General features: G+C 36.0%; 2 protein-coding genes across 16 annotated transcripts; both read left to right on the forward strand.

Annotated features, from left to right (window-relative positions):
* The first annotated feature begins 137 nt into the window (after nt 1-137).
* LOC132064344 (F-box/kelch-repeat protein At3g23880-like) lies at nt 138-27,320 on the forward strand. Of its 14 annotated transcripts, XR_009416647.1 has the most exons (5): nt 138-220; nt 18,784-19,893; nt 19,999-20,232; nt 20,364-21,250; nt 26,801-27,320. XR_009416647.1 is itself a non-coding variant. In XM_059457980.1 (4 exons), exons 1-3 carry the CDS (start codon nt 196-198, stop codon nt 20,085-20,087), a joined length of 1,224 nt encoding a protein of 407 aa, XP_059313963.1. In that variant the 5' UTR covers nt 138-195; the 3' UTR covers nt 20,088-20,097; nt 26,801-27,320. The 14 variants fall into 14 exon arrangements, 10 of the variants coding, with proteins under 10 accessions (XP_059313963.1, XP_059314113.1, XP_059313387.1 ...); XR_009416541.1 differs by having other exon boundaries at nt 18,784-20,232; XR_009416561.1 differs by lacking the exon at nt 26,801-27,320 and adding an exon at nt 21,839-22,849 and having other exon boundaries at nt 18,784-20,232.
* On the forward strand, nt 196-6,035 carry LOC132065001 (F-box/kelch-repeat protein At3g23880-like). Of its 2 annotated transcripts, none has more exons than XM_059458246.1 (2): nt 196-1,382; nt 5,895-6,035. In XM_059458246.1, the coding sequence occupies exon 1, from the start codon at nt 196-198 to the stop codon at nt 1,357-1,359; it is 1,164 nt and encodes a 387-aa protein (XP_059314229.1). In that variant the 3' UTR covers nt 1,360-1,382; nt 5,895-6,035. The 2 variants fall into 2 exon arrangements, with proteins under 2 accessions (XP_059314229.1, XP_059314301.1); XM_059458318.1 differs by lacking the exon at nt 5,895-6,035 and having other exon boundaries at nt 196-503; nt 543-2,172.
* Nucleotides 27,321-27,674: the final 354 nt, after the last annotated feature.

A 27,674-nucleotide genomic window follows, 5' to 3' on the forward strand; every position in this document is an offset into this window, starting at 1 on the left:
TATAGGAAGAGAAGAAATCAGTATTTCCCCAAACTTGGAGCTTTCACAAGAACAAAAAAGGGGAAAAATATCATTGATCAAACCCACGTTTACTCGTAATTGCTACAACTCAAATGGAATTTGAAGCCGTCACTGAGCAAACCCACAAATCCTCTTCATTTTGAGTCCATTTCAAGCCAAGATTCAATCTTGCCAATGCCTAACCTTCCTACTGAACTCATCACTGAAATCTTGTTAAAGCTTCCTGTCAAATCTCTCTTGAAATTCAGGTCTGTTTCTAAATCTTGGCTCGAACTAATCTCTAGCCCTGATTTTGTGAAGACCCATCTCTTATTATCCACTAGTAACAAGGAATACACTCACCATGGACTTATGTTTAAGTTTGCTAGTACATCTGACCGAGGTGTTAAGGACTGTTCTCTTAGCGCTTTACTTTGCGATTCTGTAACTGAGGCATTTGACTTGGATTATCCTGGTAAATATTATCGCAATGATTATCCTAGATTTGTGGGTTCTGTCAATTATCCTAATGTTTATCCTAAATTTGTGGGTTCTGTCAATGGATTGATTTGTCTTGCCATCAGAATATTGCACGGATTAGATGACTTGTATCTATGGAATCCATCAATTAGAAAGTATAAGAAATTGCCTAGTTGTAGACTTAATCAAAGCCGTTGTTACCATGAGCAAGCACTTGATGGATTCAATTTTGGTTTTGCATATGATGAGTTCCAAGATGATTACAAGGTAGTCGGTATTTTCCCTATTTTCGGAAACATACGTCTGTGTCGTATTGAGGTCCAGATATATAGTCTAAAAAGTAATTCTTGGAGACGTATTGATGATTTTCAAGGTAGAGAGCTCTTGAATGCTCCTGCGAAGTGTGTGAATGGGAAACTTCATTGGCTTGACAAGCAGAGGAACATCATTTCTATTGATTTAGCTGATGAGAAATGGGCAGAGGTAGAGCGGCCCTACTCTGAAGGATGTGGATATGTGAAGCTGGGAGTGTTTGGGAGTGATCTTTCTGTGTTGTGTAATTATGGAAGGACTCACGTAGACGTCTGGGTTATGACAGAGTATGGGGTGAAAGAATCTTGGACAAAGATGTTTACAGTCAAGTTTCCTGATGATTCTATGGGTATATTTTATCCACCCATTTTAATGTCAAATGAAGGTGAAATTTTGCTTAAGTTTGGATCACGTTTCACAAAGTACAACCCAAAGGATGACTCGATCAGATATGTAGATGTTACTAACTTTGCTCCATGCATTGAGGCAGAAATCTATGTTAAGAGCCTAGTTTGTCCCTTTTTACAGAAGAGAACACGAACGCACCAACAATGGAGGCTGAAATAACTCAGACGCACGACTAATAACCTGTAAGAGTTACACTCTGCATTTTTCTTAAGTGTTGTTAAATTCTACTTCATATTGCTTGGGAATCTTGTTACTCAATTTCCTTTTTTAAACTATTTTCGAGAAACCATAATCTTTTGCAAGAGCAGTTATTGTGGTTGTATTACTTGGTGTGTTTTAAACTCAATTGTACTGGATGTTGTTGCTCTTCTTTAGCAGTTTCTTAAGGGGATGTCGTGCCTATAGATAGAGTAAGAACAGAGAGCACTAGAGACATGGAAATTGTGGTAGGTGAATGCACCAAAAACACCTTATTTATTGTAGATCTAGGAGGTTTCTCTGGCTATTCTCCTTTAGGTGAAAGCTTAACAGCGGAATAAGGAGGAAACCAAGGAATTGTTTAATGAAGTTTAAGCTCTAAGATAGTGTCTAGTTTTGGTGTTTTTTGTTGCTGCTAATAGTTGATGGTTTATTTTCTTTTGGATGATTTGGTGTTTTCCTTGCTAATAGCTAATCTATATGTAATTGTTTTGCTTCGCAACTATCTTCTTATTCTTTTACTTATTGATCTAAGAAAGTTTGAATCTTCTTTCACATTAGCAGTAATATTTGATGGAAGCAAGTATGGATTGGAAGGTGAAAGCATTTTAGCAAGCCATTTTGCTGCTATGATCATGAGAGTTGGGTTAGGGTACCAAAGAACTATGGAGTATAGGAGAGCTTTGTTTAAAAGAGGGCCTTGTATGTGCTCTCAAAGTTGAAGTATCTATTTGTGTTTTACGGAGCAACTTTATCCAAGCTGAGGTGTCTATATGGGCACTCTCAAAGTTAAGAGTGCTTACTTGCCAGCTGAGGCCAAGCTTGAGTGTGTTTATTTATTTGTTTTTGAAATTGGTAATATTATGCATAGCTTAAAAGTGCAGACATTTTTCATTTTGTTATTTTGAACGAGAATTGTTTCCATTACAGCTAAATCTTTTTTTTTTTGGTTCTAAATAGACCCTTAAATTGTAGTATCTATCATTTGACCCTTTTCCTAAAAGTTCTTATACGTTTCATTCTCTCTCAAAAAGTATTAATAGAAGGTAATACGTTTCATTCCTCATCAAGTGCCTGTTCCTTGTTTAGTGCAACCCAAGTGAACAATAGCTAGTAGTACAGATGAAAAATAATTAGAGTTTGACACACATGCAAGGGAGATGAGGTGCAGGCCTTGTTTCTATGAAATCCATCGATTAGAAAGTATAAGAAATTGCCTTATTATAGACTTAATCTGAGCCGCCATGACAATGAGGAGGAAGAGGAACCTGGTGATTTCAAATTTGGTTTTGCATATGATGAGTTGCAAGATGATTACAAGGTAGTGGCTGTCTTCCCTATTTACGGATGCATACGTCTTTGTCGTTATGAGGTCAAAATATATAGTCTAAAGAGCAAGTCTTGGAGACGTATTGGTGATTTTCAAGGTAGAGATTTCTCGGATGATTCTGCTAAGTTTGTGAATGGGAAATTTCATTGGCTTGACACACAATGGAACATCATTTCTTTTGATTTGGCTGATGAGAAATGGGCTGAGTTAGAGCAGGCTTCCTGTTTTAGAGGATGTCGATTTTTGAAGGTAGCAGTAGTAATCTTTCTGTTTTTTGTTACGTATGGACTCATGCAGATGTCTGGGTTATGAAGGAGTATGGGGTAAACGAATTTTGGACAAAGATGTTTACCATCAAGTCTCCTGAAGGTTGTATGGGACATATATTTTGTCCATCCATTTTAATTTCAAATGAAGGTGAAATAGTGCTTCAGTTTGGATCACGTTTCACGAAATACAATCCAAAGGATGACTCGATCAGATATCTAGATGTTACTGATGTCGGTCCATGTATTGAGGCAGAAATCTATGTTAAGAGCCTTGTTTGTCCCGTTTTATAGAAGAGACCACGAATGCACCAAAAATGGAGGCTGAAATAACTTAGATGAAGACAATCGCATGACTAATAACCTGTAAGAGTTACAGTCTATGCATTTTTCATAAGTGTTGTTAAATTCTGCTTCATATTGCTTGGGGATCTTTGTTAGTCATTTCCCTTTTTTTGCGCTATTTTGAAGAGACGACATCTTTTGCAAGAGCAGTTATTTTGGTTGTATTTCTTGGTACATTGAACTTTAAACTCGTTGGTATTGGATGTCGTTGATCTTCTTGAGCAGTTGTTTAGAAGGGGATGTTGTGCCTATAGATAGAGTAGGAACAAAGAGCACCAGAGACATGGAAATTGTGGTAGGTGAATGCACCAATAACATCTAAGTGTAGCCCTTATAGTTATTTTTTTGATCCAGGAGGTTTCTCTGACTATTCTTCTTTAGGTGAAAGCTTAATAGCGCAAAAGAAATTATTTAACGAAGTTTATTGAGATAGCATCTAGTTACTTCTATTGTTGATTTATTGGACCAGTGAATCTTTGTAAAATTATGTGTATTTGAAAATTTGTAATAGAATGCATTGCAAACATTTATCGGTAATTGAAACATGGAGATATGTGATTTATTAATGTCGCACCTTAGGATATTCCAATACCTTATTTATGAACTATGGCTTGCTCATTTGGGGAGATTGTATAAGAGTTGGAAATTTTTGATAGTTTTCACAAATTGTGGGGTTTTCATGTTTATGAGAAAAGGTACAACTTTTGAGATCCAAATTGCATGTCAAAACAAAATTTCAACTCCAAATCAACCTGAAATCATGGCCAAACGGGTCCTAGGACAGTCTAAATCTTCTTTCACTTTAGTAGTAATATTTAATAAGTACACATTGGAAGGTGAGAGCATTTTAGGAAGCTAAGTTTGCTGCTATCATCATGAGAGTTGGGCGTTGTTTAATAAGAAGGCCTTGTGACCTTTTTTTGATAATTCTTATACATTTTATTCTATCTAATTATATATCATCAAGTGAATTCAAAATCCCTGTTTAGTGCAACCCAAGTGTAACTCTATTTGTTATGTTGTCAACTATCAATAGTGATATTACATAACATGACCCTCACCGTATTAGCCTAAGTGATACAATCAAACAAATGAAGAATATCTAGTCGTTGTGGAAAAATAATGTAAAGAATTTGACACACATGCAAGGGAGATGAAGCGCAGACAACGATAACTTAAATGTATTTTGGTCTATCTATATGAAGAAAAAAAAGAAGCAAAAATTTCTGCATGTGGGAATGCTTGCAAGTTAAGGGGCATGGACAGGATACTTGAATTTGTTTTTGAGACAGGATATCTGCTCTTAGATCTCAGAGCTGTGGGGATTTCTCATCACTTTCATTTGATTTGCCACCTGCTATCATTCGGCAAATTAATACTGCTTTTTTTCCACAATACGCCCTTCAGTTTGATACTAATTTGGGGGCTAAACCATAATGGTCTATTTCAGTTCATTCTTGCTACAATGCTCTGGGGGGTAACCATCCTTATGTTTCATCAACCTTTGATCTGGATTTGACAGCTCCAAATCCCAGCAAAAATGAGGCACTTTTTATGGCTTCTTAACCATGCCAGGTTACCTACTGCTAGCTATCTCACTACCTCAATATCGTCCCTGATAAGTTATGCAAAGTTTGCAACTCTTCTGAGGAGGAAACCTTAATTCATCTCTTCTTCAGTTGTCCTTGAGTTTTAGCTTTATGGGATTTTCTTAAACTTCGCTATAAAATAAGCTCAACCCTTCAGGCAGCTGCTTCTTCCACAGCTTGGCTGCTGCAAATCATCTCTCTTGAACCAGCAGAATGTTATGACTGCATCCCTTCCAAAACTTTTATTCCATTCTGCCTGTGGTCTATCTGGATAGCTCATAATAGAACTGTTTTTGATGGTAAATGTACTCATCTGGACTTCACCTTTAGAGCCCGTTTGGATTGGCTTATAAGTTGCCTATAAGCTGTTTTTAGCTTTTTTGAGTGTTTGGTTGGCCAGCTTAAAGCCATTTTGTGCTTAAAATAAGCCCAAAAAATTAATTGGGTTTGTTTGGCTTAACTTATCTAAAGCAGCTTATAAGCCAAAAAAATAAGTTGGACTACACCAACTTATTTTTTTTTGGCTTATAAGCTGTTTCCAGCTTATAAGCTGCTTTTTTTAAGCCCATCCAAACAGGCTCTTATAATCAACCAAGCTACTGAGCTCTGGTACTTTACAGGTAAGAGAGCCCAAAGCCTCCAAAAATCCCCTTGTATGTCAAATGGAACCCACCTACACCTTCCGACTATATGCCTAACACTGATGACATGGTTGATCCTTCCCGCCCTTTTAGTGACATTGGAGGAGTGTTTAGAAATCATGAGGTTAAATGGCTTCTAGGATTCTCAGGCTCTATAAACCCCACCAGTCTTCAATACGGAAATTCATGCTATCATCCATGGACTTCGATTAGCTCTTATTCATAACCTTCAACCCCTTCACATCAATATCGATGCCAAGGAAGTTGTACAACTTTTAAGCAACTCCAACACACTGACTTGCTCTTCACTTGTTGATGACTGCAGGTACATGATCAAGATGCTGCATGGCCCTCTAGTGGGGCATGTTTACCGGGAGCAGAATGTAGTAGCAGATAGATTAGCTAATATGGCAAGCAATCGGACTGGAGTGCCTTCAATGGAGCTGTTTGGGATGCACCATCTGTTTTGGCAAATATTTTGAATCAAGATCTCTACGGAGAACCATCTGTCTGCATGGTGCCTTCATCATCACTGCCGACTGCACAACTGTCTTCGAATATAGCTAGTACTAGTAGTTTAGTTAGAGACACTTTAGTTAATGAACTATGGCCTAATATTGTGGATATACCACAACATGCTCCCGTGTAACCTTTTGGTTTTGTTATGATATATATCGTACTTACCAAAAGAAAGTTCTTGAGTGCTGGGACCTTAAATTGGGTCATGAGAGAGAAAATGCATATATGACGGACTAACGCCCATTTGCTGGTTGTCCAGTATCTCTTTTTTGGCTCAACTATCTGGTATGTGAAGTCTGGATCAACTAATCTAGATTCACACCGTCTAGGCCCTACTAAGAGGGGTAAGATGTCTCTACCAAGTTCTCCAGTTTTAGGGCTCTAAACCGAAAGTGTTTGGTTAAGTGCACTGCCAGTCATTATCTTCAACTCGGAGGACACACAATTATATACATATGCATATGATGTGCTCACGGACAAATTTTAAATCCCTTTTGTGATTTTAAGATTCCACCAGACTGTCGGACCACCTGCACCAGAAATAATACAATTAGGAAACCTGGCCCTGAAGTGCCTACAATTACAGAGGTTTCAGGTCATTTCAACAGAAAAGCAACAAACAACATATGTAGCTTATAAGTTTGGTCTCGGAGCAACAAGTTGCAACGATATTGCAAGCATGTTTTTCGAGATATTAGAGCTGCCAACTAGAAGATAGTGGTCTGAAAATCTTAGTAATCATCATCTATATCCATTGAACTACTTGCACGTCATAAACCAGAAAAAATTGCTTTTTTGTGCCTCGTTAGTAATATCCCTTTTGATACAAGCAAATCATGACTACGATCATTGAAACTCAATATTTGTGTCGCTAAATATGTTGATGTTGTTATCACATTGTTTTTCATTTGAATTTTCAAAATTAACATTTACGGGAAGTGACCTCACGATGTCTGGAAAAATATTTCGTTTTCATACGCTTTTCACCTATAATATGCCAGAAACCATGTGTTAGCTTTTCATTTTTTTTGTTAACTGACAATTGATAGCAAAAATGATCTCTATCCAGCCAAGCATCCTAATTTCACAGAATTATCTATGTTTTCTAAACTTAAAATTGAACCAATACTAGTTTTTCTTACTGCAAAATGCATTCAGAATTGTCAATTGAAAATTTCTACAATAAAATTGTCAAAGTTTTAGACTCTCAGAACCTACCATAATTTTTTTCTCAAAAGTCAATTATATCTTGGGGCAAACTGTACCGACTATTCCACTTGTCTTACAACAATAATATGAAAGGATAAGGCGAAAATCATAAATATTGCGGAATAATAGTAAGACAGTTCTCTTAGAGTAACAAGATCAAATAAATCAGTACAATGACATACATTGGAAAAAGTGGAATAAGCCTCAATGTTCGCAATGGGTACCGTTGGTTTTCTTTTCCAATTTTGTTTTTGACCTGAAAGGATATTAGTATTATTGCCATTCAAAACTTACATCGTTCAGAAATAGTTCTGTTAGCATCTGTAAGCTCTATTAGTTTAAAGGACTACATTCAGAGTTTTGTCAAGGTTACGTACGTCTAATTTAATAATACTGGGACTAAAACCACAATTGTTCAATAGCATATCTATTAAAACGGCAAGTCTCCCAAACTTGGGGGTTCCACAACAAGGAGGAAAAACATGAATGGGGTCACAATTAATTAAGGGTGACTGCAAAGTCTCAAATTTGAGTGTAGGTAACTTAAGTTTTTTTAATTGAGTGTAGGTGATAAATTTATGATTAGTGATTAAGGAACTTTTGACTTGCCCCAAAGTTTTATTTTTAACACTTTGACTCAACCAATATAAACCATAAAATACTCCCTGCCCACCACGCCCCCTCCCCCACCCCTCCGTGACCCCAGCCCCCCACCCCGCCCCCGCCCTTTCCCCCACCCCCCACCCAAAAAAATGTTTTTTTTTTTTAAAGATTTTGAAAAGTTTTATTTTTTATTTTTTTGTACCAACCCCCCCCCCCCACCCTCCCAAAAAAAATTAATTTTATTTTAAAAAAAAGTTTTAAAAAATTTTTATTTTTGATTTTTTGCACCACCCCCACCCTATCCACTCCTCTCCCCGCCCTTGCCCCCCACCCCCAAACCCCACCAAAAAAATGTTTTTTTAAAAAAGATTTTGAAAAGTTTTTTTTTTTTGCCCAAAAAAATAATTTTATTTAGAAAAAAAGTTTTGAAAAGTTTTTGTTTTTAATTTTTTGCACCACCCCCACCCCATCCACCAACCTTCCCCCCGCAAAAAAAAAATCTTGAAAAGAAATTTTTTTCTTTGATTTTTTACTCCACCCACCCATTCCAAAAAAAATAATTTTGAAAAGTTTTTGTTTTTTGTTTTTTTGCACCCCCCCCCCCCCCCCAAAAAAAAAAATTTCTTAAAAAGAAGTTTTGAATTAGAGAGAGAGAGACACCTCCTGCATATGTTAATCCTAGCAAACCTGGAAGAAGGCGGACAAAGAGGAGGTGCGGAATAATTGCGAATGAGGAAAAACAAATGCCCCTTATGCAAAACAGTTGGCCCAAAAAACAACATATCCAAGCCGAAATGCTCCATAGTTGTTAATTGCACTGTGTTGTAATAATAGTTATTTTTTGGAACTTTATGACATTTTAATGTTTTTCTTTTTTAGAATGATAATTTATGTTCTTGGTGTTTGTGAACTTGGTTTATATGATATGTTGATCGTGTTCAAATCACAAATGTGTGTATTCTTGTTAATAAATTGCTGAACAGTTTCCAACAAGTAATGAATTTGTTGCAACAGCTCTGTAACTTGTTGGGTTTTATCCAACAAGTAACAAGACTTGTTGCAGCAACTAGTATCTTGTTGGGTTTTATCCAATTGCTAAAAGATTTCCAACAAATAAGCAATCTGTTGCAGCAACTAAGTTACATGTTGGGGTTTTTTCAACAAGTGGAGTGACTTGTTGCAGAAACTGGGTAACTTATTGTGTTTATCCAACAATAGTAAGGACCTGTTCAACAACTATCTCACTTGCTGCAACAGATACTACAGTTGTTGCAACAAATGCTACAGTTACTGCAACAAATATTATAATTGTTACAACAGATACTACTTGATTCACCCATATTTAGTGATCAACAAAGATAATCAATGATATTTAGTGATAAACAAAGGAAATCAACGATATGTAGTGATCAATATATAATACTTAATCAATTTGATGGTATTTTGAGTCAGGAAAGATGATCTACTAAGTCAGTATGCACTAAATCCAATGATCATTAGAGTGAATTCATGTGAACTACTTGATTCACCCATATTTAGTGAGAAACAAATGAAATCAACAATATTAAGTGGTCAATATATAATACTTAATCAATTTGATGATATTTTGAGTCAGGAAATATGATCTACTAAGTCAGTGTGCACTGTGAACTGCTTGATTCACCCATATTTAGTGATAAATAAAGGAAATCAACGATATTTAGTGATCAATGTATAATACTTAATCAATTTGATGTATCATGAGTCAGGAAAGATGATCTATTAAGTCAGTATGACTAAATTGAGTGATGGTTTACTAAGTCAGTATGCACTAAATCGAGTGATCATTAGAGTGAATTGATGTGAATTACTTGATTCACCCATATTTAGTGATAAACAAAGGAAATCAACGATATTTAGTGATCAATATAAAATACTTAATCAATTTGATGTATTTTGAGTCAAGAGAGATGATCTACTAAGTCAGTATGCACTAAATCGAGTGGTCATTAGAGTGATTTGACGCGAACTACTTTATTCACCCATATTTAGTGTTAAACAAAGAAAATAAATGGTACTTAGTGATGAATATATATATCTACTAACATCCTTCATGGATTAGATAGTAATTTCATGGATTAGATGGGCAATTGTAAGGTATTCTTCCTAAATCGAGTGATCGTTAGAGTGATTTGATGTGAAGTACTTAATTCAACCATATTTAGTGATAAAAAAATGAATTCAATGTTATTCAGTATAAACAAAGGAGTTTAATGTGATCAATATCGTGAATATGTTGCAACAATAAAGGAGTTGTTGCAACATATGAGATATCTGCTGCAACATATGAGTAAGTTGTTGCAACATATGAGATACCTGCTGCAACAAATGAGTAAGTTGTTGTAACATATGAAATACTTGCTGCAACATATGAGTAAGTTGTTGCAATAATTCAAACAAGGTGATTAATCTATTACAACAACTACGCAACTTGCTTAAACATCTGATCCATCTGTTGAAACAGATTTAGTAACTTGTTGTAACTTCTTCAACAAGTGTATGATCTATTGCAACAATTAACTCATCTATTGCGACATATTTTTAGTTTTTGCAAAAATTTAAGCAATTGTTTGATTTTTTCCAACAAGTTGAGTAATTTGTTGTAACAACTAAGCAAATTGTTTAAAAAGATTAGCAACTTGTTGAAACAGATTAGTAACTTGTTGAAACAAATTAGTAACTTGTTGCAACTTCTTCAACAACTGTATGCATCTGTTGCAACAATTAGTAAGCAAAATAAATAAGTTCATAAACAAAAATTGTTTAACGTACCACCTTGACTCCAAATACCACAACTAATCAAAATAAGTAAGTTCATAAACATCATTCACAAATAACATAAAGGACAAAAAAAAAAAAAACATAAATTGTTAAACAGCCACCTTGGCTCCAAATACCACAACTTAAGTAATAATTTTTTCAGCAACTGCCTTCAGGGGTGTAGCAGATTTTCTTGATCTACTCCATCTCCTTCATTTCCATCATTAGTTTCTTCATCTCCTAGTTCTTCTTCACTTTCTTCATTTGTTTATACTGCTTCTTGGCTCTGTTCTTCATTTTTTTCTAAGGATTGATTGTTAGTTTGGCTGTCAATTTGACTATATCTTTCCTCATCATTTGCTGATTCATAAATAGATTGTATACTTGTTGCAACAAGTGTAGAACTTGTTACAGTACATTTGTCGCAACAACTACAAATCTTTGGATATCTTCTACAAACAGAACTAAATAACTGAAGTTATATCCAACAGATTTGTAGTTGTTACAACATACTATCTACTGGTTACAACAAGTGTAGAGCTTGTTGCAACAACTACTAATCTGTTGGATATCTTCTACAAACAGAAGCAAATAACTTAAGTTATGTTCAACAGATTAGTGAGTCATTGCAACAGATTGTCTACTTGTTGCAAAAAGTGTAGAACTTGTTGCAACAACTACAAATCTGTTAGTTATCTTCTACAAAACGTAACGGATAAATACGGGACAAGAACAAAAAAACTATTTGTTGGATATATTTTCCTAAACCCTGAACCATACCAGGATAACAACAGAAAAACCATCTATTTCATTATAAACACACAACAACCTGAATTTTATCCAAATTTTTTCTAAACCCAAAAAAAAAATAATTCAAAAACTCCCTTCAAGTTTTTTTTTTTTTTGGAGTGGGGGGGGGGGGGGGGGAAGTAAGAAACCAAAAAAAAAAAAAAAATCAAAACTTCTTTTCAAGAAAAATCATTTTTCGGGGGGTGGGTGGGTGGGGGGAGGGTGCAAAAAAATAAAAACTTTGAAAAAAAATCTTTTTTTAAAATAATTTTTTTTTGGAAGGGTGTGGGGTGCAAAAAAATAAAAAGAAAAACTTTTCTAAACATTTTTAAAAAAATAAATTTTTTTGGGTGGGGGTGGGGGGGGGGGGGGAGAGAGGGAGAAGGGGAGAGGGGAGTCAAAAAAAAAAAAAAAAAAAAAATTATAACTTTTTTAAAAAAAATATTTTGGAGAAGGGGGAGGAGGAGGGGGGTGAAAAAATAAATAAAAAAATTAAAACTTTTTTTTAAAAAATGATTTTTTTGGGTGGGGAGGCGGGGGAGGAGGGGTGGTAAAAAAAGCAAATAAAAAATATCAAAATTTTTTAAAATTAAAAAAAATTGTGAGAGTGTGGGGAGGGGAAGGGGTGGAAAGAGGAGAAGGGAGGTTGGTGAATTTTTTAGAATTAAGTTAGAGTTTTTTTATATTTTGAAAAAAATTAAAAAAAAATTAAAAATTATAATTCAATCTCATTTTAACTTAATGACAAATTTGACCTACGCTGTCAAGTCAACCTTTAGTTTATTTTTTCCAGTCTCTTCTTAATTTCTGCAACCCAAATGGAATTCGAAGAAGATGAAGACCTCCCTCAACACCCAAAACGTAGCAAACCCGCAAACCCTGTTCATTTTCCATCCATTTCAGTCTTGCCAATTCCTAACCTTCCTGCTGAACTCATCATTGAAATCTTGCTAAAGCTTCCAGTGAAATCACTCGTGAAATTCAGGTCTGTTTCTAAATCTTGGATTGAATTAATCTCTAGCCCTCATTTTGTGAAGACCCATCTCTTATTATCTGGTAGTAACAAGAACTACACCCACCATGGAGTTACGTTTATGGTTGCTAGTACTGCTAACCTCGGCTTCAAGGTCTGTTCTCTTAGGGCTTTACTTTACCATCCTGTAACTGAAGCATTTGACTTAGATTATCCTGGTAAAAATCCCGATGATCATCCTCGGCTTGTTGGTTCTATCAATGGGTTGATTTGTCTTGCCATCAGAATATTGCACGGATTTGATGACTTGTATCTATGGAATCCGTCAATTAGAAAGTATAAGAAATTGCCTAGTTATACACTTAATCTGAACCGCCGTGACTGTGAGGTTAGACTTGATGATTTCAATTTCGGTTTTGCATATGATGAGTTCCAAGATGATTATAAGGTAGTAGGTATTTTCCCTATTTACAGAAGGGGGCGTCTCTGTCGTGTTGAGGTCAACATATATAGTCTAAAGAGTAATTCTTGGAGACGTATCGATGATTTTCAAGGTAGAGAGCTCTTGTATGGTCCTGCTAAGTTTGTGAATGATAAACTTCATTGGACTGCCTGGGGCCGGGATGTCATTTCTTTTGATTTGGCTGATGAGAAATGGTCAGAGGTAGAGCAGCCCTCCTGTTTTAAAGGATGTGAATTCTTGAAGCTAGGAATGTTTGGGAGTGATCTTTCGGCGTTTTGTAATTATGCAAGGACTCATGTAGACGTCTGGGTTATGACAGATTATGGGGTAAAAGAATCTTGGACAAAGATGTTTACGGTCAAGTCTCCTGATGATTCTACGGGTATATTTTATCCACCCATTTTAATGTCAAATGAAGGTGAAATTTTGCTTCAGTTTGGATCACGTTTCACGAAATACAATCCAAAGGATGACTTGATCAGATATCTAGATGTTACTGGCGTTGGTCCATATATTGAGGCAGAAATCTATGTTAAGAGCCTAGTTTGTCCCTTTTTTACAGGAGAGACCACGAATGCACCAACAACGGAGGCTGAAATAACTCAGACGCGTGACTAATAACCTGTAAGAGTTACACTCTGCATTTTTCTCAAGTGTTGTTAAATTCTACTTCATATTGCTTGGGAATCTTGTTACTCAATTTCCTTTGTTGCACTATTTTCAAGAAACGATAATCTTTTGTAAGGGCAGTTATTTTGGTTGTATTACTTGGTGTGTTGAACTTTAAACTCAATGGTACTGGATGTTGTTGCTCTTCTTGAGAAGTTTCTTAAGGGGATGTCGTGCCTATAGATAGAGTAAGAACAGGGAGCACCCTTTATCATTAAAATTAAAAAAAAAAAAAAAAAAACAGGGAGCACCAGAGACATGGAAATTGTGGTAGATGAATGCACCAGATACGCCTCATGGTTATTTTTTTTTTAGATCCAGGAGGTTTCTCTGGCTATTCTCCGTTAGGTGAAAGCTTAACAGCGGAATGAGGAGGAAACCAAGGAATTGTTTAACGAAGTTTAAGCTCTGAGATAGTGTCTAGTTTTGGTGTTTTTCGTTGCTGCTAATAGTTGACGGTTTATTTTCTATTGGACGATTCGATGTTTTCTTTGCTAATAGCTAATCTTGTATGTAATTGTTTTACTTCACAACTATCTTCTTATTCTTTTGCTTATTGATCTAAGAAAGTCTGAATTTTTTCTTTTCACTTTAGCAGTAATATTTGATGGATGCAAGTTGCATTGGAAGGTGAAAGCATTTTAGCAAGCAAGCTATTTTGCTGCTATGATCATGAGAGTTGGGTTAGGGTACCAAAGAACTATGGAGCATAGGAGAGCTTTGTTTAAAAGAGGGCCTTGTATGTGCACTCTCAAAGTTGAAAAGTGTCTATTTGTTTTTAAGGGAGCAACTTTATTCTAGATTAAAAGTGCAGGCATTTTTCATTTTGTTATTCTGAACAAGAATTGTTTGCATTACAGCTAAATCAGCTTTTTTTGTTCTAAATAGACCCTCAAATTGTAGTATCTATCATTTGACCCTTTTCCTAAAAGTTCTTATACGTTTCATTCTCTCTAAAAGTTTTAAAAGAAGGTAATACGTTTCATTCATCATTAAGTGACAGTTCCTTCTTTAGTGCAACCCAAGTGAACAATAGCTGGTACTTATGAAAAAATAATTTCAGAGTTTGACACACATGCAAGGGAGATGAGCAGGCCTTGATAACTCAAAATGTATTTTGGTGGAACCAGAAGTGTTTGCATTTTTGCGATTCTCGCAAGTTAAGGGCGCATGGCTTCTATATATACAACTTGAATTGGTGTTTTGAGATAGGATGCTTGAAATGTGTGCATGCGGGAATTCTTGCAACTGGAATTTTGAGAGAGGATGCTTGATTTGGTTTGTCTGAAGGGCCTAGCTCTTTGAGTGCTGATCATGACCTTAAATTGGGTCATGACAAAGATGAAAAGGCATATGTGACGGACTAAGAGCCTGTTTGGATGGGCTTAAAATAAAATATAAGCTATAATTTGAAACAAATTTATAAACCAAAAAAAAAAAATAAGTTGGGGTAGGTTAACTTATTTTTTTTGGCTTATAAGTTGTTTTCAGCTTATAAGCTGCTTTAGATAAGCTAAGCCAAAAGAGCTCAATTATTTTTTGAGCTTATTTTATGCAGAAAATGACTTTAAGTTGGCCAGCCAAACACTCAAAAAAGTTAAAAACAGCTTATAAGCAACTTATAAGCCAATCCAAACGGGCTTTAAAGCTCATGTTGCCGGTAGTCCATTGTCCTATTTTTTTTTAATTTAACAATCTGTCCGGAGCTAGGCTCGACTAATATGGTTTCCTATTGATTAGGCCTACTAAGAGGGGCAAATAACTCTCTACGAAAAAGTTCTCCATTCCCACGGCGAGAATCGTAAACCTCTGGTTAAGTGCAGTTGTATTCATTATCTTCATCTCATATCACACACTTATTATGTATATACATATGCGTATGACGTGCTTATTGACAAATCTGAGATTCTTTTTTTCCATTTTAAGATTACATCGGAATGTTGTATCAATTACGCAAGAAATAATACAATTAATTAGAAACCTGGCCCCTTAAGTGCCATACAATTACAGAGGTTTCATGCCATTTCAACAAAAAAGCAATAGATATTGGTGGTAAGTTGTGCCGATTACTCCGCTTGTCATAATAAAATCTACAAGAATAAGGATAAAATTATAAATATTGTGGAATTTTAATAGGACAATTCTCTTCTAGTAACAAGATCAAATAAAATTATAAGCACTTTAATCAGAGTTTTGAGTAACTTCAAGGAGACAAGAAGGGATTGTTCAGATGGTAAGCGTCCTCCACTTTCAACTTGAAGGTTGCGAGTTCGAGTCACCAAGGGAGCAAAGGAGGAGTCCGGAACCAAAATAACCCAAAAAAAAAGGGTATGAACCAAAATACCTCAGGAAAAAAACAGGTACAAAAGTACCTTTAATGCATGAAAATCATGCGTTAAAGGACTTAACGGAGACGGGGACTTAACGGAGACGGACCCGTTAAGTCCTTTAACGCATGATTTTCATGCGTTATTGGATGTTCTGTTTTTTTTTTTCTTCTTTTTCTTTCCTTTTTCCTTTCTTTCAAACTTTTTTACATACTTTAGCCATAGATTAATCATGCTTCGAGACTCCAAAACTTGAATATTTTGTATAGAATCTGATATTTTTTTCTGTGTACAATAATGTAGGCCCAATACATCAAGGATTCATAGACGTTCGGATAGTCATTTTAGGAGTTGAAAAGGTGGCCGAAGTAAGTTTTGTTTGAAAAAACTTAGTGTTTTTTCCATACTTTGACCAACGATTAGTCGTGTGTCAAGACTCTGAAACGTCAATATTTTATATAGAACACGATATTTTTTTGCGTACTATAATGTAGGCTCAATACATCAAGGATACGTAAACGTTCGGATCGTCATTTTAGGGGTTGAAAAGGTTCCCGAAGTAAATTTTGTTTGAAAATACTTAGTGTTTTTTTCATACTTTGACCAACGATTAGTCGTGTGTCAAGACTCCGAAACGTCAATATTTTGTATAGAACCTGATTTTTTTTCTGCGTACAATAATGTAGGCTCAATACATCAAGGATACGTAAACGTTCGGATCGTCATTTTAGGAGTTGAAAAGGTTCCCGAAGTAAGTTTTGTTTGAAAATACTTAGTGTTTTTTTCATACTTTGACCAACGATTAGTCGTGTGTCAAGACTCCGAAACGTCAATATTTTGTATAGAACCTGATTTTTTTTCTGCGTACAATAATGTAGGCCCAATACATCAAGGATACATAGACGTTCGGATAGTCATTTTAGGGGTTGAAAAGGTTCAAGTAAGTTTTGTTTGAAAAAAACTTAGTGTTTTTTCCATACTTTGACCAACGATTAGTCGTGTGTCAAGACTCCGAAACGTCAATATTTTATATAGAACTTGATTTTTTTTCTCGTACTATAATGTAGGCTCAATACATCAAGGATACGTAAACGTTCGGATCGTCATTTTAGGGGTTGAAAAGGTTCCCGAAGTAAATTTTGTTTGAAAATACTTAGTGTTTTTTTCATACTTTGACCAACGATTAGTCGTGTGTCAAGACTCCGAAACGTTAATATTTTATATAGAACCTGATTTTTTTTTCTGCGTACAATAAGGTAGGCCCAATACATCAAGGATACATAGACGTTTGGATAGTCATTTTAGGGGTTGAAAAGGTGCCCGAAGTAAGTTTTGTTTGAAAAAACTTAGTGTTTTTTCCATACTTTGACCAACGATTAGTCGTGTGTCAAGACTCCAAAACGTCAATATTTTATATAGAACCTGATATTTTTTTCTGCGTACTATAATGTAGGCTCAATACATCATGGATACGTAAACGTTTGGATCGTCGTTTTAGGGGTTGAAAAGGTTCCCGAAGTAAATTTTGTTTAAGGTTTAAGTGTTTTATTTTTTAAGGTTTTAATTTAAGCGTGTTATTTTTTAATCAAGACATAACTTTATTTTGAATATAAATCTAATTCTAAAAAATATAAGGTGAAAAACTAGTTGTAAAGTGGTCAAACTTTAGATGGTCATAACTTTGCGCGCTCGGACGTCCGATTTATGTTTTTTTTTTTTTAACTTGTGTATTTTTTCGAGATCTATGCGGACAAACCGCCGCAAGGCGGTTTGGCCGAGCCGATTTTAAAAAAAATACCTTTTATCCCATTGATTTCAATTTTTCCCCAAATTGGCATGGAATTTTCAGTTTTATTTACTTATAAGATGATGATACGCAATAGATTTCAACGTAAAAATTCCAGGGTAATATAGTTGTGAATGTCAATTTCACATGTTTCAATTTTTGAAAATAAAGTTGACTAATTTTCTCGACATATAAAGTTGACTAAAATAACCTTACAAATCAAACAAAACTTACTTCGGGCACCTTTCCAACCCCTAAAATGACTATCCGAACGTCTATGTATCCTTGATGTATTGGGCCTACATTATTGTACGTTAAAAAATATCGTGTTCTATATAAAATATTGACGATTAGTCTTGACACACGACTAATCGTTGGTCAAAGTATGAAAAAACACTAAGTATTTTCAAACAAAATTTACAGGGAACCTTTTCAACCCCTAAAACGACGATCCGAACGTTTACGTATCCATGATGTATTGAGCCTACATTATAGTACGCAAAAAAAATATCGGTTCTATATAAAAATTGACGTTTAGTCTTGACACACGACTAATCGTTGGTCAAAGTATGAAAAAACACTAAGTTTTTTTCAAATAAAACTTACTTCGGCACTTTTTCAACCCCTAAAATGACTATCCGAACGTCTATGAATCCTTAATGTATTTGGCCTACATTATTGTATACAGTAAAAAATATCGTGTTCTATACAAAATATTCAAGTTTTGAGTCTCGAAGATGATTAATCTATGGCTAAAGTATGTAAAAAAAGTTTGAAAAAAAGGAAAAGGAAAGAAAGAAAGGAAAAAAAAAAACATCCAATAACGTACGAAAATCACGCGTTAAAGGACTTAACGGTCCTCTCCGTTATCCTTTAACGACGATTTTCACGTTAAAAGTACTTTTGTACCTGTTTTTTTTCCGCAGTATTTCGGCTCATATTTTTTTTGCTATTTTGTTCCGGACCCGCAAAGGAGGGAGCTCTTGGGGGGAGGGGTTAAAAAAAAAAAAAAAAAGAGATTAACTTCAAGGTAACATGTGTTAAGTCTAATAATATGGGGACCAAAACCGCAATTGTTCAATAACATATCGACTAAAGTAGCAAGTCTACCAAACACAAAACTACGTAGTCTCTTTTCTCCACAGCAAAATTCCCAACTCCAAAGAGTTCTAATTTCTGCAACCCAAATGGAACCCCAAGAAGATGAAGCCTTCACAAAGCCTGCTATTTCAAGCAAAGATTCAATCTTGCCAATGCCTAACCTTCCTACTGAACTCATCACTGAAATCTTGTTAAAGCTTCCTGTCAAATCTCTCTTGAAATTCAGGTCTGTTTCTAAATCTTGGCTTGAATTAATCTCTACCCCTCATTTTGTGAAGACCCATCTCTTGTTATCCACTAGTAACAAGGACTACACTCACCATGGAGTAATGTTTAAGTTTGCTAGTACATCTGACCACGGTGTCAAGGACTGTTCTCTTAGCGCTTTACTTTACGATTCTGTAACTGAGGCATTGGACTTGGATTATCCTGGTAAAAATCCTAATGGTTATCCTTGTCTTGTGGGTTCTGTCAATGGATTGATCTGTCTTTCCATCAGTCTATTTCACGGATTAGATGACTTGTTTATCTGGAATCCATCAATAAGAAGGTATAAGAAACTGCCTAATTATAGGCTTAACTACGATGAGGAGGAAGAGGAACCTGGTGATTTCAAATTTGGTTTTGGATATGATGAGTTGCAGGATGATTACAAGGTAGTGGGTGCCTTCCCTATTTACAGATACATAGCTCTTTGTCGTGTTGAGGTAAAAATATATAGTCTAAGGAGTAATTCTTGGAGACGTATTGGTGATTTTCAAGATAGAGAGCTCAAGGATCATTCTGCCAAGTTTGTGAATGGGAAACTTCATTGGCTTGACAGGGGCCGGAACATCATTTCTTTTGATTTGGCTGATGAGAAATGGGCAGAGGTAGAGCAGCTCTCTTGTTTTGAAGGATGTGGATGGTTGAATCTAGGACTGTTTGGGAGTGATCTTTCTGTAGTTAGTAATTATGTACACACTCGTGCAGATGTCTGGGTTATGAAGGAGTATGGGGTAAAGGAATCTTGGACAAAGATGTTTACCATCAAGTCTCCCGAAGATGGACGGACATTTTTTCCATCCATTTTAATGTCAAATGAAGGTGAAATTTTACTTCAGTTTGGATCACGTTTCGCGAAATACAATCCAAAGGATGATTCGATCAGATATTTAAATGTTACTAACTTAGCTTCATGTATTGAGGCAGAAATCTTTGTTAAGAGCCTAGTTTGGCCCTTTTCAAGGAATGCAACAACAATGGAGGCTGAAATAACTCAGCTGAAGACAATCGTGTGATTAATAACCCGTAAGAGTTACAATTTTCTAAACTGTTGTTAAATACTGCGTCATATGGCATTGGGAGTTAGTCATTTTATACTCAATGGTACTGGACGTTGTTGCTCTTCTTGAGCTGTTTTTAAAGTGGAGCTGTTTTTAAACTGTCAACTCTCTAGACTTATGATAGGTTTTTTGTTATCTTTGTATGAGCTGATATTTCCTCCTCTTTTGTAACTATGCATCCCCTTGATGCCTTTGTGATTATAAAACACTTACATCATCAAAAAAAAATAGATAGAGTAAGAATAGAGAGCACCAGATACATGGGAGATGTTATAGATGAATGCACCAATAACACCTAAGTGTAGCCATTATATTTTTTGATCCTGGGGGTTCCTCTGACTATTCTTCTTTTGGTGAAAGCTTAACACCGAAAAGGAATTATTTAACGAAGTTTAAGCTCTGAGATAGTATCTGGTTTTAGTGTTTTTCATTGTTGCTAATAGCTGGCTGCTCATTTTCTTCTGGACTATTTGGTGTTTTCCTTGCAGCTGACAGCTAACTTTGTATTGTTCACTTCAAAACTGTATTCTTATTCTTCTATTTATTTGATCTTACAAAGGCTGAATCAATTTTCACTTTAGCAGTAATATTGATTAAAGCAATATCCATCAGAAGGTTAAAGCATTTTAGGAAAAAGCTAATTTGCACTGCTATCCCCCCCACGCCTGCCTTCTTAACAGAAATCCATGCTCTATTACAAGAGCGGCCCTACTATTCTGAAGGATGTGGATGTTTGAAGCTGGGAGTGTTTGGAGCGATCTTTCTGTGTTTTGAAATTATGGAAGGACTCACGTAGATGTCTAGGTTATGATAGAGTATAGGCTAAAAGAATCTTGGACAAAGATGTTTACGGTCAAGTCTCCTGATGATTCTACGTGTATATTTTTTCCACCAATTTTAATGTCAAATGAAGGTGAAATTTTGCTTAACTTTGGATCACATTTCACGAAATACAATCCAAAGGATGACTCAATCAGATATCTAGATGTTACTGGCGTTGGTCCATGTATTGAGGCAGAAATCTATGTTAAGAGCCTAGTTTGTCCCTTTTTACAGAAGAGACCACGAATGCACCAACAACGGAGGCTGAAAGAACTCAGACGCGTGACTAATAACCTGTAAGAGTTACACTCTGCTTTTTTCTTAAGTGTTGTCAAATTCTGCTTCATATTGCTTGGGAATCTTGTTACTCAATTTCTTTTTTTGCACTATTTTCAAGAAACGATAATCTTTTGCAAGAGCAGTTATTTTGGTTCTATTACTTGGTGTGTTAAACTTTAAACTCAATGGTACTGGATGTTGTTGCTCTTCTTGAGCAGTTTCTTACGGGGATGTCGTGCCTATAGATAGAGTAAGAATAGAGAGCACCAGAGACATGGAAATTGTGGTAGGTGAATGCACCAAAAACACCTTATGGTTATCTTTTGTAGATCCAGGAAGTTTCTCTGGCTATTCTTCTTTAGGTGAAAGCTTAACAGCGGAATGAGGAGGAAACCAAGGAATTGTTTAATGAAGTTTAAGCTCTGAGATAGTGTCTAGTTTTGGTGTTTTTCGTTGCTGCTAATAGTTGATGGTTTATTTTCTTTTGGACGATTTGGCGTTTCCTTGCTAATAGCTAATCTTGTATGTAATTGTTTTCCTTCGCAACTATCTTCTTATTCTTTTACTTATTGATCTAAGAAAGTCTGAATCTTCTTTCACATTAGCAGTAATATTTGATGGAAGCAAGTATGGATTGGAAGGACAAAGCATTTTAGCAAGCTATTTTGCTGCTATGATCATGAGAGTTGGGTTAGGGTACCAAAGAACTATGGAGTATAGGAGAGCTTTGTTTAAAAGAGGGCCTTGTATGTGCTCTCAAAGTTGAAGTGTCTATTTGTGTTTTAGGGAGCAACTTTATCCAAGGTGAGGTGTCTATATGTGCACTCTCAAAGTTGGAGTGCTTACTTGCCAGCTGAGGCCAAGCTTGAGTGTCTGTTTATTTATTTATTTTTGAAATTGGTAATATTATGCATAGCTTAAAAGTGCAGACATTTTTCATTTTGTTATTTTGAACGAGAATTGTTTCCATTACAGCTAAATCTTTTTTTTTTTTTGGTTCTAAATAGACCCTTAAATTGTAGTATCTATCATTTGACCCTTTTCCTAAAAGTTCTTATACGTTTCATTCTCTCTCTAAAAGTATTAATAGAAGGTAATACGTTTCATTCCTCATCAAGTGACAGTTCCTTGTTTAGTGCAACCCAAGTGAACAATAGCTAGTAGTACATATGAAAAAATAATTAGAGTTTGACACACATGCAAGGGAGATGAGGTGCAGGCCTGGTTTCTATGAAATCCATCAATTAGAAAGTATAAGAAATTGCCTTATTATAGACTTAATCTGAGCCGCCATGACAATGAGGAGGAAGAGGAACCTGGTGATTTCAAATTTGGTTTTGCATATGATGAGTTGCAAGATGATTACAAGGTAGTGGGTGTCTTCCCTATTTACGGATACATACGTCTCTGTGGTGTTGAGGTCAAAATATATAGTCTAAAGAGCAAGTCTTGGAGACATATTGGTGATTTTTCATGGTAGAGATTTCTCGAATGATTCTGCTAAGTTTGTGAATGGGAAATTCCATTGGCTTGACACACAATGGAACATCATTTCTTTTGATTTGGCTGATGAGAAATGGGCAGAGTTAGAGCAGCCCTCCTGTTTTAGAGGATGTCGATTTTTGAAGGTAGCAGTGTTTGGGAGTAATCTTTCTGTGTTTTGTTACGTATGGACTCATGCAGATGTCTGGGTTATGAAGGAGTATAGGGTAAATGAATTTTGGACAAAGATGTTTACCATCAAGTCTCCTGAAGGTTGTATGGGACATATATTTTTTGCACCCATTTTAATGCCAAATGAAGGTGAAATAGTGCTTCAGTTTGGATCACGTTTCGCGAAATACAATCCAAAGGATGACTCGATCATATATCTAGATGTTACTAACGTCGGTCCATGTATTGAGGCAGAAACCTATGTTAAGAGCCTAGTTTGTCCCGTTTTATAGAAGAGACCACGAATGCACCAAAAATGGAGGCTGAAATTACTCAGATGAGGACAATCGTGTGACTAATGACCTGTAAGAGTTGCACTCTATATATTTTCCTTAAGTGATGTTAAACTCTGTTTCATATTGCTTGGGGATCTTGTTAATCAGTTTCCTTATCTGCACTATTTTCAAGAAATGATAATCTTTTGCAAGAGCAGTTATTTTGGTTGTATTACCTGGTGAGTTGAACTTTAAACTCAATGGTACTGAATGTTGTTGCTCTTTTTTGGTAGTTTCTTAAGGCGATGTTGTGTCTATAGATAAAGACTAGAGAGCACCAGAGATGTGGAAATCGTGGTAGGTGAATGCACCAGTGACGCCTAGGTGGTAGCTCTTATGGTTACTTTTTTTATCCAAGGGGTTTCTTTGACAATTTCTTTTTTTTTTCTTTTTCTTGGTAACTAATACTTTTATTGATACCAAAAGTGAAACTTTACAAGCACCATAGTCTGGCCAACACAGCCAACACAACCAGCTATCTAAACTAAAGTGATCACAAAAACACTAAAATGTCAAGATGCAACTTGACTTAGACTCAGAAAACCAGTTGCTGTAACTTACAGCTGATACTACTAGGAGCTCATACATTACAGACAAAAGCAATACTTTTAGCCATGCTTTCCAGACTGTTGCTTGTTTGTTCAAAAATTCTGAGGTTCCTCTCCATCCAGATGCTATGCACACACTCAGCATAAACCAGCTTGAACAATTGAGCTTCTCTTGATTTCCCTTTTGCATTCTTAAGTACCCATTGGTAATGTTGATCCCAGTTGTGAGCTCTAAGTGGCTGGCCCTGGAGCCAGGTAAGCAATCTATTCCACAATCTCAGAGTGAAATTGTCACGCCCCGAACCATGGCCTGGGCGAAACACGGCACTCGGTGCCTTACTGCATGTGACCGAGCGAACCACATGGCTTGCTGACTCATCACGAGGCATACGAGCGGAAATATAGCATGAACGTGATGAGCTTTTATAAAACACGAGATGTCATAATAATTTAATGAAATACTTGTTTAAATCACAAATGCGGAACAATACGTAGTCGAGCCAAAGATGACAAAACACCTCGTATGTCTAACATAACTAAACCGACTAGTCTATGAAACCCTTATCGTGAATCTTGACCGGAAAACATACTTGCCGACAGGCCCCAAAGCATGCCTTTAGATGCAAAACTAATTAAAGAATGACAATGTCTAAACTCCGAACGAGATGGGGCTCACCAATAAATTCGGGGACGTGCGATCACAACAGAGCGAGGCGTCGTTCCCGTAAATCCGCACACGCATCGTGAAACGCAGCCCCCGGCAATAAAGGGACGTCAAAGACATCGAATGTACGGTATGTAAAGCAACCGAAAGAAATAACATGGGACATAGAATAACATGATAAGAATCGAAATCGAAAACATGATCATGAAATACGAGTACATATACATATATATCATGCGTAAAGTATCGTAGAGTAAGGGAGAAAGAAAGAATATAACCGATAATACGGTCCGGTACTATGCGTCTACCACTGCAGAACACTCATACCTTGCGGGGGACATGAGGTTTAATAGTATTATGAAAGGATCAGTTAGACATGAGAGATCGTCCTGACATGGGCGGAGCGATCCTCATCCTACTATGGCTACGTAGTTTCAAAGCTATCTCGAAGCCCTCTCCGTAATTAAAGCAACTCCCAAAAACATGAACATGTAAAATAAGTGGCACTTGCTGCCCATGGTTTTCATGAATATAACTTGCTTGTACATGGATATCATGAATTATAGCTTGCTTACATGAACTTGTAAAACATGTATAGTATTTTCTTGAAAATAGCATAATATATCATAAACTAGCATGCATGAACCCATGGAACGAGATATATGGGTTTTTCATAGATTACTTACGATTCTTAATAATCATAAAGAAATATTAAGAGCTCAACGATGGAATTATAACAATTCATACATAATATAATCATGGACATGGACCTAGGGTTATCATGAGTATGGTATAGAAACCCTAGTTTTCGTAGAGAATCGTAATTTATGGATTATGATGCGTGGGGAAGAACAATGATATTCCCACACATAGATAGTAACTCTACATATCTTAGTCGCTTTAAAACTTGAATTAAAGACTTGAGCTTTGAAGAAGATTTTCAAAACCTTGAATTCTTGAACCTTGAGATGGGTTTTCTTGAAAACCCTAGTTTTAGGAATGATGATTTCTTGTTTAGATTACAAGGATATGTATTAGAATTGACTTGGAATAATTACCAGAGTAGGCTTACCTTGGTGTTCTTGATGATGGAAGAGGGTAGGAGGTCGTTCTAGGGCTTGAAGGAATGAAAAATAATGATTTGAACTGATATGGACGAATATATAGTGTTCTGGAAAATTGCAGTTTACGTCCAGCAAAATACTGGCCGTATTTTGAAATACTGGCCGTATTCCGTATGGACTCGCAACCGTGTCTCTTCAAGAAATGGCCATAACTCTTTGCACAGATGTCCGTTTGACCCCCATAATATACCGTTGGAAAGGTATTTCAAAGCTCTACAACTTTCATCAAGGAAGTTTTCTCAAATTCCAAGTACGTTTTGAAATACGGGCCGTATTTTGAAATACGATCCGTATTTAACAATGTAACATCCAAATGTCAAATTCCAGAATGCTCAGAAATCCTTGTTACCAGTTTATGACTTGATTTACGGCCCGTATACTGAAATACGGTCACTGTTCATGGGCGTAAACCCCCATCTTACAACTGAACAGGGAAATTCCAATTCTCACATCCTTTATCTGATTTTCTAAGTCTAGGATCATGATCAAAGCTTAGGTTAAAGGTACGGGGTGTTACAGAAATTAAAGAAACGATATTCTTTATGAAGAGCAGTTACTTTGGTTGTTACCTGGTATGTTCAATTTTATACTCAATGGTACTGGACGTTGTTGCTCTTCTTGAGCTGTTTTTAAAGTGGATGGTGTGCCTATAGAAAGAGTAAGAATAGAAGCACCCGATACATGGAAGGTGTTGTAGATGAATGCACCAATAACACCTAAGTGTAGCCATTATATTTTTTTGATCCAAGGGGTTTCTCTGACTATTCTTCTTTCGGTGAAAGCTTAACAGCGAAAAGGAATTATTTAACGAAGTTTAAGCTCTGAAATAGTATCTAGTTTTGGTATTTTTCGTTGTTGCTAATAGCTGGCTGCTCATTTTCTTCTGGACTATTTGGTGCTTTCCTTGCAGCTGACAGCTAACTTTGTATTTTTCACTTCAAAGCTATCTTCTTATTCTTATACTTATTTGATCTTACAAAGGCTGAATCAATTTTCACTTTAGCAGTAATATTAATTAAAGCAATATCCATTAGAAGGTTAAAGCATTTTAGGAAAAAGCCTATTTGCTCTGCTATCCCTCCCACGCCTTCCTTCTAACAGAAATTCATGCTCTATTACAAGGGCTTATCCTTGCTGTGACTTATAATCTCACACCGTTACAATTAGCTATGGATGCTACTGCAATATTAACACTTTTAAAAGATAATGCTGTTTCTCATCTACCTATACTTGCTGATTCCAGGTTCCTGATGACCAGATTGGTGAGCCTGTACTCATCCATAACTACAGGGAGCAAAATATTATCGCAGATAGGCTAGCTAATATGGGCAGTAGCCAGTACCAATGACAAGGAATCCCCTTTTTTGGTCTTTTGGTAACCTCCAACAGCACTTCATGATCTTATACTTGAGGAACAACAACTCAACGAGACATTCCCTCTGTTCGCATGGTCTCAGCTCCAGTGCTTACAGCTGAACAAGGAGAAATGCAAAGACACCATCCAACTTTTGATGCACAAGCTCCATCTTTGTACCCCTTTTTGTATTGTGGCGGCTGGCTCAGCCAATAGCCACTTTCTTTCTGCATCATGTAGTTTGGCAACAAAGCCACCTACTAGTAGTAGTAGTAATAGCATCTTTTGTAATATGGGTCCTACGAACCCTCGTGCTCCCTTGTAGTACGTTGTTTTTATTAGTATTAACGGAAAAGGTCCTAAAATTCCATTGAACTATGAGATTTGGTATAATATTGGCCTCCGTTTACCTATCGGGCTAAAAATGCCCCTGATGTCAACCTTTTGACTCAATAATACTAATATTTCTAATGGCTCACGTCTAATTAAAAAAATTAATAATTAATTAGCGTGTGGCATCACCTAATTGGCCTAATTTTGAGCCCCACAATAATTTGAAAAAAAGAAGAACCACCCCTTCCCACCCAACCCCCAACTCCCTAATCCACTCCACTTTGCCCAGTTAAAGATAACTAAAGTATAACAAATTATAATCTATTAAAATGTAATAAGAATTTTTGCCAATTAAAGATAACTAAGTATAAGAAATTATAATTTATTAAAATATATTAAAAAAAATTATTGCATCCATTAGACATATTTA

The sequence above is a fragment of the Lycium ferocissimum genome, chromosome 1 (assembly GCF_029784015.1).
Source record: "Lycium ferocissimum isolate CSIRO_LF1 chromosome 1, AGI_CSIRO_Lferr_CH_V1, whole genome shotgun sequence".
NCBI lineage: Eukaryota > Viridiplantae > Streptophyta > Magnoliopsida > Solanales > Solanaceae > Lycium > Lycium ferocissimum.

What these genes read in the sequence shown, in the direction of transcription:
- LOC132065001 (XM_059458246.1), top strand. Translation starts at nt 196, where the DNA reads ATGCCTAACCTTCCTACTGAACTCATCACTGAAATCTTGTTAAAGCTT.
- LOC132064344 (XM_059458130.1), top strand. Translation starts at nt 196, where the DNA reads ATGCCTAACCTTCCTACTGAACTCA. An exon ending in TAACCTTCCTACTGAACTCA is followed by an intron (nt 221 to 18,783) that starts TCACTGAAATCT and finishes AACCGCAATTGT; the next exon opens with TCAATAACATATCGACTAAA. An exon ending in AGACGCGTGACTAATAACCT is followed by an intron (nt 21,251 to 26,800) that starts GTAAGAGTTACA and finishes TGCTGATTCCAG; the next exon opens with GTTCCTGATGACCAGATTGG.